Consider the following 18,343-nt stretch of genomic DNA (forward strand, 5'->3'; position numbering starts at 1 on the left):
TGAGGTATGTTTACCATCAAGGAAGTAAGGAGAAGCAAAAACTTTGGTCACTAATCCTTTGCCAGAGCAAAAGAGAGTATTAATGAGGGGTTAATGGCCGAAATGTCCCCAGGCCGTAATGGCATCCCTTTACTCCAGTTACAACTATGGTTTTATTTCTAGTTTTATCAATTTTGCTCTGCAGACTATTGTAATTACCTCTGCCACCGAAGGTGAATGTCAGTTGTGTTTTCACCTCTGTCTGTTTGTTTGTGAGCAGGATATCTCAAAAAGTTGCAGATGGATTCGGCCAAAATTCGGTGGACAGGTTGGGTGTGTGACAAGGAAGAAATGATTCGATTTTGGTGAAGATCTGGATATGGATGAGAGAATTTTTTCCAAGTCATTTCTCACCATTGAGTGATGGGGATAAAAAAATAATATATAGCACAATATCTCAAAAAGGTAAGGACAGATTCGGACGGAACTTGGTGGGCAGGTTGGGTGTGTCACAAGGACGAAACGATTCGATTTTGTTGAAGATCCAATCATTTTGAAGTGAATATTCACCATTGAGAGATGGGGCGAAAATGATATATACAACGATATTTCAACAGGTTGTGGACGAGTTATGACAAAACTAGATGGATGAGTTGGTTGGATGACAAGAACAAGTCCATTCGATTTTGGTTTGGGTCTAGATTCAGATCTGACCTATCAGTGGGATACAAAACGTAAACTGTTCGGCCTGGTGAAGGTATGTTCTCTACCGAGTGCCATTCAAGTTAGAACTTCAATCGCTTCAGTTAGCGACAATCCTTACTGCAGTACATAAACTACAATAGCATGACCTATCGTAATTCTAAAGTTAACTTAAACAACAAGGATGTACATGAGAGTTCAACTACAGTTCTAACGATACCATTTTACCTGAGTCAGCTTCTCTTTGCAGCGGTTGGCATCCCGCAATCAACATTCTGTTGATTTCATAAATTGTTCTTCCTGTCTGCCAATGTAGACTGCTACGAGCCTTCACCCAGGATTTCAACAGTATTAGCACATTACTTATAGGGTGATTGCATCACTCACCGACACTGGCACACACATAGAGATGGAGACTTTGAGACCTGGTCGGTCTCCGTTATACCTCCCTAAACCCACCCATGTGTGGAGTGAGCAGCCAACAAAGGCAATTTGCACACACACACACACACACACACACACACACACACACACACACACACACACACACACACACACACACACACACACACACACACACACACACACAGTAAACTTACACATGTAATTCTGAATACTCAACAAAAAAGCCTCAGCTGCTCCCTCCCAACTCTGTCGCATCTTTGCTCCCCCCCCCCCTCCAACAAAGCCTCAACCTTCCCCTTCCACAGTTGTCCCATTTTCACTCTTAGCCTCCTCCCGCATGTAAAAGCAAACGGGCATTTCCACGTCGAAACAGCAGAATATTTAACGTTTTCTGCTCCTCTCTCATGCTATCACCGACTTCACAGAAACCTGTCACAGTCATCTGTTCAACTCAATTTTTAAAGAAAATAGTCGGAAATAATAGCAACAACTTGTCATAACATCCACAGTAAAAGCACTGCTTGAAAGAGAGGGTTCCACAAGCTAATCCGAAAGGTTCTAAAGGGTCAATTATATGCTGTTCTAAATTATTCAAATGGGGTTTAAAGGGTTCTAAATGATTCTGAAGGGTTCTAAATGGTAAATTATAAAGGGTTCTAATGGGTAAATTCAAAAGAGTAAATTCAAAAGGGTAAATTCTAAAGGGATATAAAGGGTAAATTATAAAGGGATATAAAGGGTAAATTCTAAAGGGATATAAAGGGTAAATTCTAAAGGGATCTAAAGGGTAAATTCTAAAGGGATATAAAGGGTAAATTCTAACGGGTAAATTCTAAATGGTTCTAAAGGTTTCTAAAGAGTAATTCTGATGGGTTCTAAAGGATTTTGAAGGGTAAATGCTGAGGTTCTAGATAGTTCTAAAGTGTCATTCTAAAGTGTTCTAAAGGGTAAATTCTAAGATTCTAGATGATTCGAAAGGGGAAATGCTAAATGATTCTTAAGAGTAATTCTAAATTAATCTAAAGGGTAAATTCTAAATGATTCTAAAGGGTAATTCTGATGGTTTCTAAAGGGTTCTGAAGGGTAAATGCTAAGGTTCTAAATAGTTCTAAAGTGTCATTCTAAAGTGTTCTAAAGGGTAAATTCTAAGATTCTAGATGATTCGAAAGGGGAAATGTTAAAGGATTCTAGAGAGTAATTCTAAATTAATCTAAAGGGTAATTCCAAAGAGTTCTAGAGGGATGTAAAGGGTAAATTATGGTAGGTTCTTAAGGGTGATTCTGAGGGTTCTAGAGGGATCTATAAGGTAAATTCTAAGGTTCTAAATGATTCTAAATGGTAAATTGTAATGGGTAAATTCTAAAAGTATCTAAAGGATAAATTATAAGGTTCTAAAGGGGAAATTGTAAAGAGCTCCAAAGGGTAAACACTCAATGGTTTTAAAGGGTAAATGCTAAAGGGTTCATTCTATAGTTCTAAAGGGTAATACTAAAGGATTTGCCAGCTTGATGCCCATCCAAATGACAACACACACTGATGCCTCTCGCTGCATCTGAATCATCAAGGTGACAGTTTATAGCTGAATCGAGATTTGAACCCAAGATGGATAGCTTAGAGGTGAGTGTGTATCCCTCTAAGCTATCCTGTCAGCTATTACCTAGAAAATAGATAGGTATAATTGAGTTAAGATTAAAAATTCTTGATGAAACAAACACTCGTTGGGTAAAATGGAGGGATCTGGGTGTGGTTATACAGCCATAGCAATGATGGTTTCAGTTGAGCTAGGAAAGACAAGCTGGAGGAAAGCAAACGGAAAGTGCCTCCAGGGGTTTGCGAATGTGGGAGTGGTAAAACAGAGTACAGAAGAAGAGAATGGTGTTTGCAATCAGACCGGTTCTCCCGTTTTACTTTTCACCTGCCTCCCCTCGGTCCAACGGCTGGCATTATATACCAAGGAATTACTGAACACCTTCCATATATGTGACAGCAACCTGTGATGAAAGAAGGCAGAAAACAGGCCTTCCTTACAAATCCCTGGCTGTTTTGATGCAATCGACTCGGTCATCAAGAATGATTATGGAGTTGCACAAACCACTGTGTTTACGTGACAAGTAAAGGCAATTACCTCGTACTTGCTAGAGTAAACTAGTTGTAAAGACCGCAGAGATGCACAAACCTCACCAGTCGGTGTGAATGTTAAGTTTATGATTACACATGTTTTCTGTCATCAAAGGTCTTCCCAAATGCTCCTGGCAAGAGTTCATTTGCATTGGTTTTGTTTCTTTCTGAAGTCAGGCCTTTTAAGGTTGCGTTCAGGTCGTTTTCCTTAAAAGATTGAAATCCTCATACAGCACCGTATGTTTGGCTGCATTTGTTTGAATAAGCTATAGATTTTAAAGGCTTAAAGGCAGAAAAAAAAATTCAAATCCATTTTGAGGTTCAGGATCACAACTGCGACAATGATTTCCAATTTTGGAATCACCTGCAGTAACAATTGCAGGTATCTGTCAATATCAGTACGTCAACACTAAATTTGATGAAATGAAGGTTCACTTGAATGGTTCACTTTACAGCCTGGCCTGGGAACAAATTATTATCCGGTCCTACAAGAGTTCTCTGACAAGGAGCTCAATGCAGGAGTAGACCAAGAAGTCCATCAAGCCACACAATGTCTGCCAACCTATGGTTGTTTGTCTGTGCTCTATCCTTTTAAATGCCAACCATCGAGCAAGGAAGCAGCATGTGCCATTTTTAAAGTCTTTGGTATGACTCGGCCAGAGGTTGAACCACCGACTCCCCAGAGTTAGAATGGATGCTCTATCCATCACATCAGAGTCTGTCATTTGTGATCTGAAGGTGCAAAATTAAATATTAAATGTGTGCAAGGTACATTGCTAAGTATTCAGTTCTCATCATCTTTTAAATTTCCAATTGTATAAAAAGTCACTGAACAGAGTTGCACTGTCAGTGTCCTAAAAAAAAAAAACCTGCTCTGCTGCTCTTTCACGTCCTCTTTCTGCTCTTTTCACCTTATCATTTGCCATAGGTCATCTTCCATCTGCTGGGGATTTAGACAACATCATTACATAAGAATGGTGCAATCCCATAACTACAGACCCATCAGCTTGCTTCCAATCATCAGCAAGGACATGGAATCCATAATCGCAGTTGGTATGAAATCCTTCCCTTCCTCCAACATCTCAGATCACCAATTTTGATTCAGACCAGGTCACTCGACCTTGGACATGCTGCTTCTACTCACCCCAACAATGGAGGGGTTACCACTCACTCATTTCTTCCCCCCACCTGTACAACCAACGTCCTCAATCTTTTCAATCTCATTCTGCCCTCAAGGGCTTCAAGACAACTGTTCACCACCATCTCAGATTCTCAGGTTGTCCCCCATCCATAACCATCATCTATTCTACCACCATGAACCCTCCCCAAGCCCACATCTTTCCAGGTTTCCAGTTTTTCCTTCCACCTCTGTCATTGAGTTTGTGGCTGAATCCATCTTGTTCATTCCCTGTGTCCTCCTCTGGCTCTCATTCTTCCCCATGTCCCTTATTTCTCCAAGTATCACTCTACTTTGTCCCTCAACCTCGCCACTCCCCTCTCTTTGTGCCGTTCTTTTCGTTCTGAAACGGGCTGATTCATCCAGCGTTTTAACTCTTCCACAAGCCTCGACACTGGATGTACAAAAAAGGGAGTGATGATAACTCACGTACTCTCCCCGCTAGAGAGGTCACGCAGCATCATGGATCTTTAACGTCCATCAACAATAAGTGCTAACTTCCTTGCAGTTCACTTCTCCTGCTTAACTTCCTTCAGATGAAAGACACACATTGATGAATCACCCTGCCTGCAAAACACCATGGTGACCGTTTATAGTTGGGCCGAGTTTTGGACCCAGGCTTGACAGCTCGAATATGAGTGCACAAATCTCTCAGCCATCCTACCAGCCATTCGGGAAGGACTGACATGCCAAGGCACATGATATACTACCACGATCAAACTCTGTAAATCATTTAGCTAAGTGAACTCCTTAGCCTCGTTGTCAGCCATATATAATTAGCGCTTTGATTGTGTTCTCAGATGGGTGTGTGGGATCGTGTACAGCATCATGGAATGTACCTTACTTTTGCCGAGATTGGATTTAATTTAATTTAATTTAATTTTCATGACAGTAATCTGGCAGTGCCATTTCACTGTTGAGGTCAATTATCTCTGCAATTTGTGTTCTTGCCCTTTCAACTCTTCAATGAGAGTGTGATTGTGTCATCATTGTTGTGAACCAACCTCCGACGACTGTAAATATTTGTTTAAATCCAGACTTTCAGTGGCCTTAATAAGGTAGGGCAGTCAGAGGCATACGACCGATTTTTGTGACCCAAGATAGAAGGTGCCAGGAGTTTGTCAAGGAGGGGTTGATCCTCAAAGCTTTTGTTCCACCACCAAGGGACAATGAGCATAAATTGATTGCAGAGAGAGGAACCAAGTGAAGGCTTGCAGGTGAAACATAGCTCACCTCTTCTCATTCACTTCTGCCTATTCAATTTATTCCCACCTGGAAATTCAGGCCTGTACGCAGGATTTTCGATGGGGGAGAACGAAACTTCAAAAAAAGTTGAATCGGTGAGAGTATGATAGCGCCGCGCCATCATGCCCGTTGTGGGATGGGATGCACTCCGCAGCACCATCATGTCCGTTGTGGGATGGGATGCATTCCGCAGCACCATCATGCCCATTGTGGGATGGGATGCATTCCGCAGCACCATCATGCCCATTGTGGGATGGGATGCATTCCGCAGCACCATCATGTCCGTTGTGGGATGGGATGCACTCCGCAGCACCATCATGTCCGTTGTGGGATGGGATGCACTCCGCAGCACCATCATGCCCGTTGTGGGATGGGATGCATTCCGCAGCACCATCATGCCCATTGTGGGATGGGATGCACTCCGCAGCACCATCATGCCCGTTGTGGGATGGGATGCATTCCACAGCACCATCATGCCCATTGTGCGATGGGATGCACTCCGCAGCACCATCATGCCCGTTGTGGGATGGGATACAATCTGCAGCACCATCATGCCCGTTGTGGGATGGGATGCATTCCGCAGCACCATCATGCCCATTGTGGGATGGGATGCACTCCGCAGCACCATCATGCCCGTTGTGGGATGGGATGCATTCCACAGCACCATCATGCCCATTGTGCGATGGGATGCACTCCGCAGCACCATCATGCCCGTTGTGGGATGGGATACAATCTGCAGCACCATCATGCTCATTGTGGGATGGGATGCATGCAGCAATTAATTAATTAACTCATGGGTCGGCATCAACCTTTTTGTGCAGAAGAGCGAAATGGAATTGGAAGGAACCTTTAGCAGTTGTACACAGAGAGCCAATCGTACAGTTTAAACACACAATTAGCGCAGCCCACTTCATTGTGGAAGTGTAAATATGAAATAGTAAAAATTAAATGTTTATATTGATGATGGAATACATTAGTTACCAAGTTTCTTGTCGAGCGCTTGTAAAGTGGCTTAAGCACTCCAACAAAACGGTTGATAAGGAACAGCTCAATTGGCAAGCGACAGCAAACTGATTGGCAAGGCGACATACCCACGTCCACACATGGCCATTGAAAAGCTCGTTTTCTACAGTTTTTTGTAACTTGAAACTTATGGTCTGTTCATTTTTTTTACAATACAATTTTTACACCTTTCTGAGCGATCACTTTCTTCCTATGTTGACAAATTGTGATCACTAGCAATCGAGGAGGGGGCAACTTGTCATGTTCTTTTCATCGGTGATAATTTGTTAGTGCTTTTGCATCTGTTCCATTTACTTGTCCAACTCATGACAGGAGTGTAGGAATGTTTTTTAAATCTGGTTTCTAACTAATAATTTTGCCCCACAATATGACTGGGCTCCAGAATTTCACCCTCGAGGGACCAGCGTTGAGGACGCCTGTGACCTCAAGTCCTCACCCCTTGGGGAATGAACCGGGGATCAAATCCCCCCAAAAATCATGACATATTTCACGTGTTCCGCAGTGTTGATTGCATATATGAAGTTTCATTAAAATGAATTTACCCGTAATGGCATTCTTTGGTGTTTGAGCTTTTGACCGCGCTCCAGCGGGCAGCGTCAAATGATACTGCTCTCACACCTTCTTGCCATGTGTTGATCATAATTACCAAGTTTGGTGAATTTCTGCTCAGCTGTTTAGGAGATAGTGTGACAGGTAGATGGACAGACAGACGGACAGAGCCAATTAAAATATCTCCCCCATTTTTGCTTCAAATAAATAACAAGTACCATGTTAGCTATAAAACATCTTAAAACATCCCTCCCCTGATTCGTTGAACAGGATGAATATGAGGTGACGGGTGTTTCAACGGCTCGGTCTCGAGGACACGAAGTTGGACCTGCAGGTGCAGACTCTCAAGACTTGTCTTTTTTTTAGGACCATAGACTTTTTTTTAAAATGTTTGGGCAGAGTGTAAAAAAAAATGATAAAAACTAAAACTTACATCAGCTTGTCTTATCTCAAACTCTGCATCACCTTCCAGGAAAGCAGTATACTCCTTGCTCAAAATAAACTCCAATCCATACGGCTCCTCCATCTGGATCTGAAACAAGGAAACATCTTCATTAAGTTGAAAAAAAAGTGGAATCTACTTCTTTTTTTTCATGGTTTAAAAGCAGACATCTTTTCAAAAACATCTCATTCCGTCAAAAAACTCTTCCCGACTCAAAGGTGTGATCAGTGTGTGAACATCCCTTGGGAATATTGTGAGAAACTCCGATGTGACGTCAAAGGCTTTAGGGCAAAGCACCAGCGATTCGCTTTGGGAGAAGAACGTTGTCCAACTCAACATTGATTACACGGTGATATCCAAAGGAAATAAGTTAATCGCAGGTGAGTCCCAGGTGACATACGGTCGATCGTGGGGTGAAACCCTGGTGACTCTTCAGCAAGGGTGCAGTTACATTGAGGCAAATTGCCTGGGATTCACATGAACGAATCACCTCATCATCATGCCCGTTGTGAGATGGGATACGTATGACAAGGAACCTTTCATGATTTTGCTATACCTTTCATAACCCCCACATTTGTTTATATGTCTATTTGAGAAGAAAGGTACCTTTGTTTTTACTACTCTGGTTGCCATGATGCTTTTCAACTTTTAAAGTTGGCCAGTTGTAAGGTTTGCATTAATCGTATAAACCTCAGCTTGTTTGCCTTTCCACTCCAAGAAATGTGAACTCTTCCTGTCTCCAAATACCTGACCAAATGGTCCTTGACACCTCGTTTTTCATAACTCTTAAAGCGGCTGCTTGATCCACACTTTTGGTGTCTCACCAACCTCGTGGCCAGCTTTTCACTGAGTATCTCCTCTTCGTTTTATGAAGATACACTGTTCAAGGAAGACAGGATGGTGATTTGTAAATCACATTCAAATCAAGCACATTAGGAAACAATAGATGACTCAACATAGCATATGGGATTTGAACCTAGGATACCACCACATGTGCTCATTGGTCAGATTGGAATGCGAACTATTGTGTTACTTTGTTGAGGTAGAGTGACAGTAGTTAGTTTGAGGTCTTAGAGTTAGACACTATTTGTGTTGGGGAAGTTAGGACGTTTTGAACATGTGTAAGTGCATCTGGTTAGGCTAAATTGTCTTCAGTTGGAATGAGTATGGTCTGATTTATAATAGTTAGATGTTAGGTTTCTCATCCCTATTGCCCCTTTCTGTGAAATGGGCAAGGCTGGATGAGTGTAGAGGGTGGTACATACATCTCCCTACTGCCTATAGAGGAGGGAGGGGGGGATACGGATCCGGCCAACTGTCCGTCAAAGCATCGGATGTGGGCCTTTGACTTTTCTCGGTTCATGATAGGCTGAACTTCTGGGATTATGATTGGTCTATGGTACCTAGGCAGAGGGGCAGAGAAACCTCTGTGGCCAAAGATGAATTGGATTCAGGGAGGAGTGGGGGCGGGGGAGGGGGGGATGAATTGTAAGAGCTGAGACATAGCTGGTTCTGATGGGGACGTTGTGATTGGTCCATGACTGGAAAGGAAGGGTGAGTTGGTGATAAAGATATGTGCTCACCCCTTGCTCGTTACATCTATGGATGACACCCTTGGACTCTAAAGGCTCTGGCTAGTTTGGGACAGTGGCATGCTCCCTGCTGGCTATTCATACCCTGGTGCTGTCTCACTGGTTCACTGTCTGGCCCTGCTTACATTGTTCGAGTTCGACAAAATTCCCTCTTATTTGGCTATTTTTTGTGTGTACTAGTATGTATGAATTTGGTAGCTGGGAGGAGGGGGAGGGGTTGGGGGGGGGCGGATGGTGGTACAGATATTATTACCTCCACCATCTCAAAAAGTTATTGATGGATTCAGACAAAACTTGGCCGACACCTTGGATGGTGAGGATTGGATTGGAAAAAGGACAAATTTATTAGATTTTGGTGAAGATCCAAATCCGGATACAAGAATTTTTAAATGATTCTTCATCACTGAGAGATAGGGCCAAAAACGATATATAGCATGACATCTCGAAACGATGTCGATGGATTCAGACAAAACTTGGTGGATGAGTTAGGTGGGTGACAACAACAAGCCAATTTGATTTTGGTTAAGGTCAGGAGACAGATCTGGCCCATCTGTGGGATACAAAATGTAAACTGTTCAGCCTGGTGGAGGTATGCGCTCTACCAAGTGCTCTTCTAGTCTTGTTATTGTGTTAGTGCATTAGGATCTTGTTTCTTTGTCAATATGCCTTGTGATCCTGTCATTTTTCCGCACAAACATTCAGGTTTAATTTGAATCCCTGGAGGGATAAGTTGGGACTAATAATGATTTGTAACTGGAGTGGTGCTTGCCTGTGCTGAAGCATGGACATACGTTCACGGTTCTCAGTTGCTTGGTCAATAAAACTGACTGCTTTGGTCTCTCCTTGGAACGAGCCTCAAGTGTGGTTTGTAATTGCTTCAATTGCTGCCATTGGGTGGTTGCCATCCATGCGACAATATCTGTAACATAACATCCACTGCCCAAATAAACCACGTGCTCCTTGGAGTTAATAACCATATGGTAAGTAAATAGTAACAACACACACACACAATAACAAACAACAGAAATACTTTATTATATATATATATATATTTATATATTTATAACACTGACAAACAAATACTGTGTTTTGGTGTAATACTAACATGGTACAGCCATCAGAAGTTGGGATAAAAACAAACTCATTCCCCGTGCTGCTGATATATTCTGTGCATTCGTGTTTGCAACCTCACTGCCTGCAAAACATTTACAATTAGTGCTAGGAGTAAAGCACAGGCTGGCAGGATAGCCTTGCTTTTGAGCACTTGCTTTAGAGCCGTCTTGCCTGGGTTTGAATCCCTTCCCAGCTATAAATTGTCACCCTGGTGTTTTGCATGCAGGGTGAGGCTTCAATATGTGCATCTTTTGGATGTGCCATCTGCTGGCAATAGTCAGTCGACGTTAAACGTCTCATGATGTTCTTCGAGAAGAGGAGGCAAGTTATCTCCGGAATTCTGGCCAAATTCTAAAATTCTGCTCTCACCTACAGGTGAAACTGCATCAGTGGCACAGCCATGCTCTGGGCAATGATGGAAACCCACAGCCATGTACTGCATACAGAATAATAATAATTAAGGGGAGTGAGAGGAATATGAGGATGCAAAGCATAGGCATTCTACATTTCATGGCAAGGAGTGTCTGTCTGTGTTTGGATCCACTCTGATATAGATGTGATGGTTTGACTTCCTCGAAGTCAAACATAAGGATCATGAATGATCTTTCGGTTTGACAAAACATATGCTCGTTATAATTTAATAGGTAAACGTGACCATTAGGAGTACCTTTCATGGAATGATGCACAATTGCTTCCAAGAATAATAGCTATTCAAATAAAAATCATATTTTAAAAAGATGAAACGATAAAATATTTGAATGGGGAATGAGAAATTCAGTACAACTGGAAGTGCAGGGGGTGGTTGGGAAGGGATAGAGGAGGTGGGATGTAGAGTTCCACGTGAGAAGTTATCACAGAAGGGCTTTTGACCTTTGGAGAGTGAGAACTTTCCTATAAAAGCTCATTAATTAATTTCTGCTGCCAAAGTAAGTTTTTTTTTTCTTCCCCTCTTTGGATTGAGCAGGAACACCATGGTTCTGAAAAGGGTAAACACCAGTTCCGAAAAGGATAAACAAAAGTTAGACAGTTCATTTAAAAAGACGAAATCTTTGTCCGGGTTGCATGATGAAGAATTCAGTTAAACTATTGTAGAAAAATAGCAGTTTTGTCAATGTCAGTGAATGACTTCATAATTCAGGCCATGGACTGACTGATCAGCTTGAAAAAAGACAATAATTACATCAGCCCAGTGGGAAGGAAAAATACACATCAAAACCTGCAACACCTATTGTTATCAACCAAGGGTTGGCAATAATTCTTTGTTTGCTTTTGAAGTCCACACCTGACGGACCGTGCCCCCTGGCATTGACACCCAGGTTCGATTTTTTTCTGAAAGTGGTAAACTGATGGATCTTGTCTTCACGTCTAAAATTAAAAAAAAATGAAAAAATAAGTGCCCTTCACATCAACTAGATTAGATTGCGTCCATCCTATGACACCACTATTATTAAGACATTATTTAAAAGTACTTAGGTTTTTACACATTCCCTTTTTAGTGCTATGCATCAATTATTTAAAGACCAATTGGTAAGAGAATAGACGTAACACAAGTACACATCTACGCCCATCAACCTTCGCTTCAAGGATTGTGCTTCTTGAATAACTCTGTGGGATTTCTAAATGTTATTTGCAACAATATATGTTATTTGCAACAATATATATATATATATATATATATATATATATATATATATATATATATATATATATATATATATATATATATATATATATATATATATATATATATATATATATATATCTCGAGGGTGACACGTTCATTTAGTTGGAGCGAGACATCTGTTTTAAAAACACTTTTACGAAAAAGTCTGACTGTGTACACGATCTGTTTGATGTGTCTCATTATGGCAACCTTACTGTTAAACATCGTAGTTGCCTTGGTACCGTCCCATATGCTGTAAGTATTTTCAGCTAGTGTGAACGCCATGTCCAAGAACACCGTGGAAAGCATGGGGATCGTACGAACCTTAAAAACTTTCTAAATCCAGACCTGCACTGGGCTTGACGTGCTTTGGATGCCGCTCACATCGTCATATCCCATGATTCACAAACACCAAAACGAAATATGGGGGAAACGGCTTAAAATGCACTCTCGAGAATTGCTTTCGGTCCACATTACCATGGAGAATCCCCAACACCCTGTGTTATACCCTACGCTGAATGCAAATCACGCAAGATTAATTTATGTATGAAAGTCAAACACGACCTTTTATAATTGGAAGTTTAAACAGCACAGAATTAAAATCTCTGCCGTTAGTTTGGCAAAGTCCTGATTTAAAAAAAAAACAAAAAAAACGGCACTGTTGACAGTGGAAAAGCATAATACCATAAAATATAAATATAAATATATATATGCCGCTGACACATCAAAGAAATACCTCGACACTCGCTTGAAAACATCTTTGGCACAAAGCGAGTGACTGAACACCTAAAAAAGGATTGTCATTGAGTGCATAGTGACATTTATCAGGAAATTTCCATTCGTGTCCTGCATAGTCCAATTTATCAATCATGAGCGGTCCCAATTTGAAAAGAGGCCTCACACTGTTGTCTCATTTTTCCAAGGGCCTGTCCGTATGCTTGCTTTACTTTCAGCCCTAGCGAGCTCCGCCTCACTGCCAGTGTCTCTTGTACTGTGTGTCCCTTGCGAAACGGCGGCCAACTCCATCGATTGTCCTCGTCTGGTCATCGCTCCGCAAATGCTCACATTTTCAGCCTCTTCTTTACTCGTCTGCATCGAGTCCTCATCAGAGGGCAGCTGCGTGATGAACTTGTTTGGTCCGTTCCTTTGAACGTGCGTCTCAGAATCCTCGTGCCCGCTGCCATCCAGACTGGTAGGAACGTCGTAGGCATAGCCTCGTAAAGCTGCCAACCTAGCTTGGGCAGAGATGGCCGCCGAAGTTCCTCCACCTGACCTGCCCCACGTTTTGGGCCGTACGATCTGTCCGTTGGACCAAGTGGACTCACGCTCACAGGATATTGCTTCCCCATTGACCGAGGGTTCAGTTGTACTCAACCTCTCCCCAGAGCCTCCTGTTGGACATAGGCCGGGCAGGCTCCGACTGGTCTCGAGTCCTCGGTTTTGAGCAACCTGAGGAAAACAAAGAACATGATGACTTGCCAACAAAAGGCTGAAATGTATATCAATTGTCATGAAATATCTGATTGCATTCAACTATCAGAATTAATTGCATTCAACTATGAGAGTTGTAAACTTTCAGGCAAACTTACAATTGTTGAAAAATGTTATACACATTCATCTCTATACAGTGATATACATTATAATATATATATATATATATATATATATATATATATATATATATATATATATATATATATATATATATATATATATATATATATATCTCTCTCTCTCTCTCTCTCTCTCTCTCTCTCTCTCTCTCTCTCTCTCTCTCTCTCTCTCTCTCTCTCTCTCTCTCTCTCTCTCTCTCTCTCTCTCTCTCTCTCTCTCTCTCTCTCTCTCTCTCTCTCTCTCTCATCTTTTAAGTTCCAAACTCCAAGCTCGGGGTACAAATACAACTTTGCGTGGGGGGGGGGGTAACATAGACTACGTGGCCGCGCCCTCACATGGTGGTGGTGGGGGGAGGGTGGATATTGAAGGGAGATGGGCATAAACTCTCCATGTAAATGTGTATCGTATTGCGATGGAGGCAGAAGGTATTACAATTTCATTTTTAACCTGGGCAACACTGAGGTTAAAGCACTCTTCACACCGGTTAATTTGTCCTCCTTCCATTTTACCACCCCTCAACCCCCCCCCCCACACACAAAAAAAAGGAGGGGTCTGTCAAAGCCTGTCATCATGTGTGAGATTTCCAGTGGGAAGGCACATCAGGATGAACAGAGGGCAAGTGGAGGGAGGTTGGGGGAGTGGGCAATGAGGATGGGGACAGGGAGGGAGGGTTGGGGTGGGAGAGGTTAAAACACTTTGTCTTCCTTTACTTCTCCTTCTTACCCCAAATGTTTGGCAAACAGGGTGACTCATTGGTCTGTCAGTGAAGCACGGGCAGGCTCTGTCAGTTTTATATGCAATAAAAGTACCTGCTCCCGACAGGAGCAGCCAGGGGGTTATGTTGTTATTCTTAATCAAATGTCAATTCAAAATACCTCTGCATAATTAAAAACATCTTACTGCACTGGAAAACGTGGGGACAGGAACACTGCACTGCAAAGGGTGGGGACTTGTGATACCCTCTCCCACCTGGAATGGCACGACACGATACACATGTACAGAGAGAATTTATGTGCCCCCCCCACCCCCAAAACCACCGGCAAAAAGTAAAAACACCGCTATTCACGAACTTGGGTCATGCTGATCGTATGTCGCAAGTCTGGATGGAATTGGCCCAGACCTGTAGGAGTCGCGCGACAGACAATCACACCCATACGTGAATTATATATATATATATATATATATATATATATATATATATATATATATATATATATATATATATATATATATATTGTATCTTCTTCTTCTTCTTTCGGCTGCTCCCGTTAGGGGTCGCCACAGCGGATCATCCGTATGATCCGCATAGTGATTTGGCACATGTTTTATGCCGGATGCCCTTCCTGACGCAACCCTGGTCGCCTCTTACGACACAAGGATATGGTACACCTATTTTAACCAGGGTATACACCGGCCCAGTATACTGGTACTCATTTCGCAGACCTCGGAAGGATGACAGGCTGAGTCAACCCCCTGGTGTATTAATTCAGTCGCCCAACGGGGCTTGAACTCAGGACCTTTTGGATCCCAAGCCGCTGCCCTAACCACTGCGCCAACACCAGGCATATATATATATATATATATATATATATATATATATATATATATATATATATATATATATATATATATATATATATATATATATATATATATATATATATATATATATATATATATATATATATATATATATATATATATATATATATATATATATATATATATATATATATATATATATATATATATATATATATATATATATATATATATATATATATATATATATATATATATATATATATATATATATATATATATATATATATATATATATATATATATATATATATATATATATATATATATATATATATATATATATATATATATATATATATATATATATATATATATATATATATATATATATATATATATATATATATATATATATATATATATATATATATATATATATATATATATATATATATATACTGCATATATATATATATATATATATATATATATATATATATATATATATATATATATATATATATATATATATATACTGCATATATATATATATATATATATATATATATATATATATATATATATATATATATATATATATATATATATATATATATATATATATATATATATATATATATATATATATATATATATATATATATATATATATATATATATATATATATATATATACTGCATATATATATATATATATATATATATATATATATATATATATATACTGCATATATATATATATATATATATATATATATATATATATATATATATATATATATATATATATATATATATATATATATATATATATATATATATATATATATATACTGCATATATATATATATATATATATATATATACTGCATATATATATATATATATATATATATATATATATATATATATATATATATATATATATATATATATATATATATATATATATATATATATATACTGCATATATATATATATATATATATATATATATATATATATATATATATACTATATATATATATATATATATATATATATATATATATATATATATATATATATATATATATATATATATACTGCATATATATATATATATATATATATATATATACTGCATATATATATATATATATATATATATATATATATATATATATATATATATATATATATATATATATTTTATATTTATATATATATATTGCATATTTATATATATATTGCATATTTATATATATATTGTTGTGGTTACCAAATTCGCAAACCACCATTCAGGTCCCTTAGGTGAGGTATCTCGGTAAGTATATGTGTAGTTAGGCCCAAACCCGTTGTCTAGAGGGAATAAATGTCATTCATGCGTGCTGCGACTCTTCAGGATAGCCGTTTTTCTTTTACTATCTTTATTTTGGACCAACCGCCATTATCACCACCGCCAACTGCGTCTCAACAGTCATCACAACATCAACCACCCACCGCGGCGCCGCTTCACCACAGCAGCCACGACCTTTGCCGTCACACCTCGCAACCGTCGCATCGCCACCGTTCTTGCGCCGCTTGTGGGTACCGCTATTGGACTCGTGCAGGGCGCGCGCCAAACAGCGTGTACAAAACCATGGACTTTCCGCTCCAAAAACGGATCAAAAACGACTCACGCCCACTTTTGTTCCGTCCAATCGGTGAGCGAGGGGCGATTTGGCCCCGCCTCCAGGGCGTTGGAGGGCGGTCGCGACATGCAAATTCATGGATCAAAAAGCATTCACGCCCACTTTTTCTCGGGCCAATGGGGAGCGAGGTGAAAGGTCGAAGGCAGGGGGTCAAAGGCGAAGCCACGGGGCTTATATAAGCGGCTGCGTTCGTCAGAAAAGTGTCGTGTGTGCGTTGGAAGGAGTTCGCAGGAGGAAGAGTTCGGAGTTGGAGTCGGAGCGAAGAGGACGGAGCTGTGGAGAGGCGGCGGCGGCGAAGGCAGACGAGGGGGTGCTCGCGTTGGTGCCGGGAGCTGCACACCAGGGAGGCCGACGGCGCGACCTGGTCGAGGTGGAGACGCTCGTCGCGGGACCCGAGACAGAGTAAAAATCCTCCTTTCCCCGAGCATCAGCAACCCCCTCCTGTTTCCCCCCGCGCTGAGATAGTGCGACCAAGGGGGCCCCCTTCCCACCCCCTACCAGACACTGTCCGCGAGGCCCGCGGAGTTGAGGCACCACCGCCGCTCCGCGTCTCATCACCAGACGGGTAGGCCCGACACGGTCTCGGCCCCAGGCCCGCCTACCCCCTCATCCTGGAGGGTGGTTCTCTCTTCTTTTGCTTTGGGAATGTGTGTTGTCGGCGCCGTCTGTGAAGTAAAATTGTATATGTGTGCTTTCCGTTCATCGCGAATAAATGTGCTTTATGTTGAACTGTTTCCCGCTTCGCTTCGTCATTTCTCTCATTGAATCCTCATCTTGCTTCACGTAAAGGGTTGGTAGTGGGCTGAATACGCCCGATAATTAATCGAACCGTCAAGGCCGACGATAACACCGCTCGGTTATCCCGATAGTACGGAACGGGTCGCTTAAGTGGCCCGTGTCCGAAGTCGACCTGCGGCGAGGTGCGATCGCCCGGTCTACCCTCCGTGTGGGTACTTAGGTAGGTCGAATTTGGCGAGCAACCCTATCCCACGCGGGGGCCGATTGGCTCGATCGCGGTGAGACCGAAAGGTCCACCCGTGACTGGTTCCCGGCGTTAGTCCGATAGGGTCACGACTGGATTGTCCGTCCGGTGGGCGACGTGCCGCGATTCGAGTTACGTGGCCGTCAGCACGCCGGCGGGCGCGAATCCGTAACAATATACATACATATATATATATATATATATATATATATATATATATATATATACATATACATACATACATACATACATACATACATATATATATATATATATATATATATATATATATATATATACATACATACATACATACATACATATATATATATATATATATATATATATATATATATATATATGTATACATATACATATATATATATATGTATATATATATATATATATACATATATATATATATATATATATATATATATATATATATATATATATATATATATATATACATATATATGTATACATATATATATATATAT

The 18,343-nt window shown here is 40.3% G+C and overlaps 1 protein-coding gene across 4 annotated transcripts in view; it reads right to left on the reverse strand.

Moving 5' to 3' along the window:
* Nucleotides 1-10,243: 10,243 nt before the first annotated feature.
* LOC147015903 (adhesion G protein-coupled receptor A3-like) overlaps nucleotides 10,244-18,343 on the reverse strand; it is a 220,366-nt gene continuing 212,266 nt past the window's right edge. For all 4 annotated transcript variants that reach the window (XM_085848508.1, XM_085848507.1, XM_085848509.1 and 1 more), the window contains one exon: nucleotides 10,244-13,457. In XM_085848508.1, the coding sequence (XP_085704634.1) occupies nucleotides 12,906-13,457 (552 nt within the window). In that variant the 3' untranslated portion in view covers nucleotides 10,244-12,905. The remainder of the gene's footprint in view (nucleotides 13,458-18,343) is intronic.

Source organism: Eptatretus burgeri, chromosome 12 (assembly GCF_056783735.1).
Source record: "Eptatretus burgeri isolate ZD-2024b chromosome 12, Ebu_testis_v1, whole genome shotgun sequence".
NCBI lineage: Eukaryota > Metazoa > Chordata > Myxini > Myxiniformes > Myxinidae > Eptatretus > Eptatretus burgeri.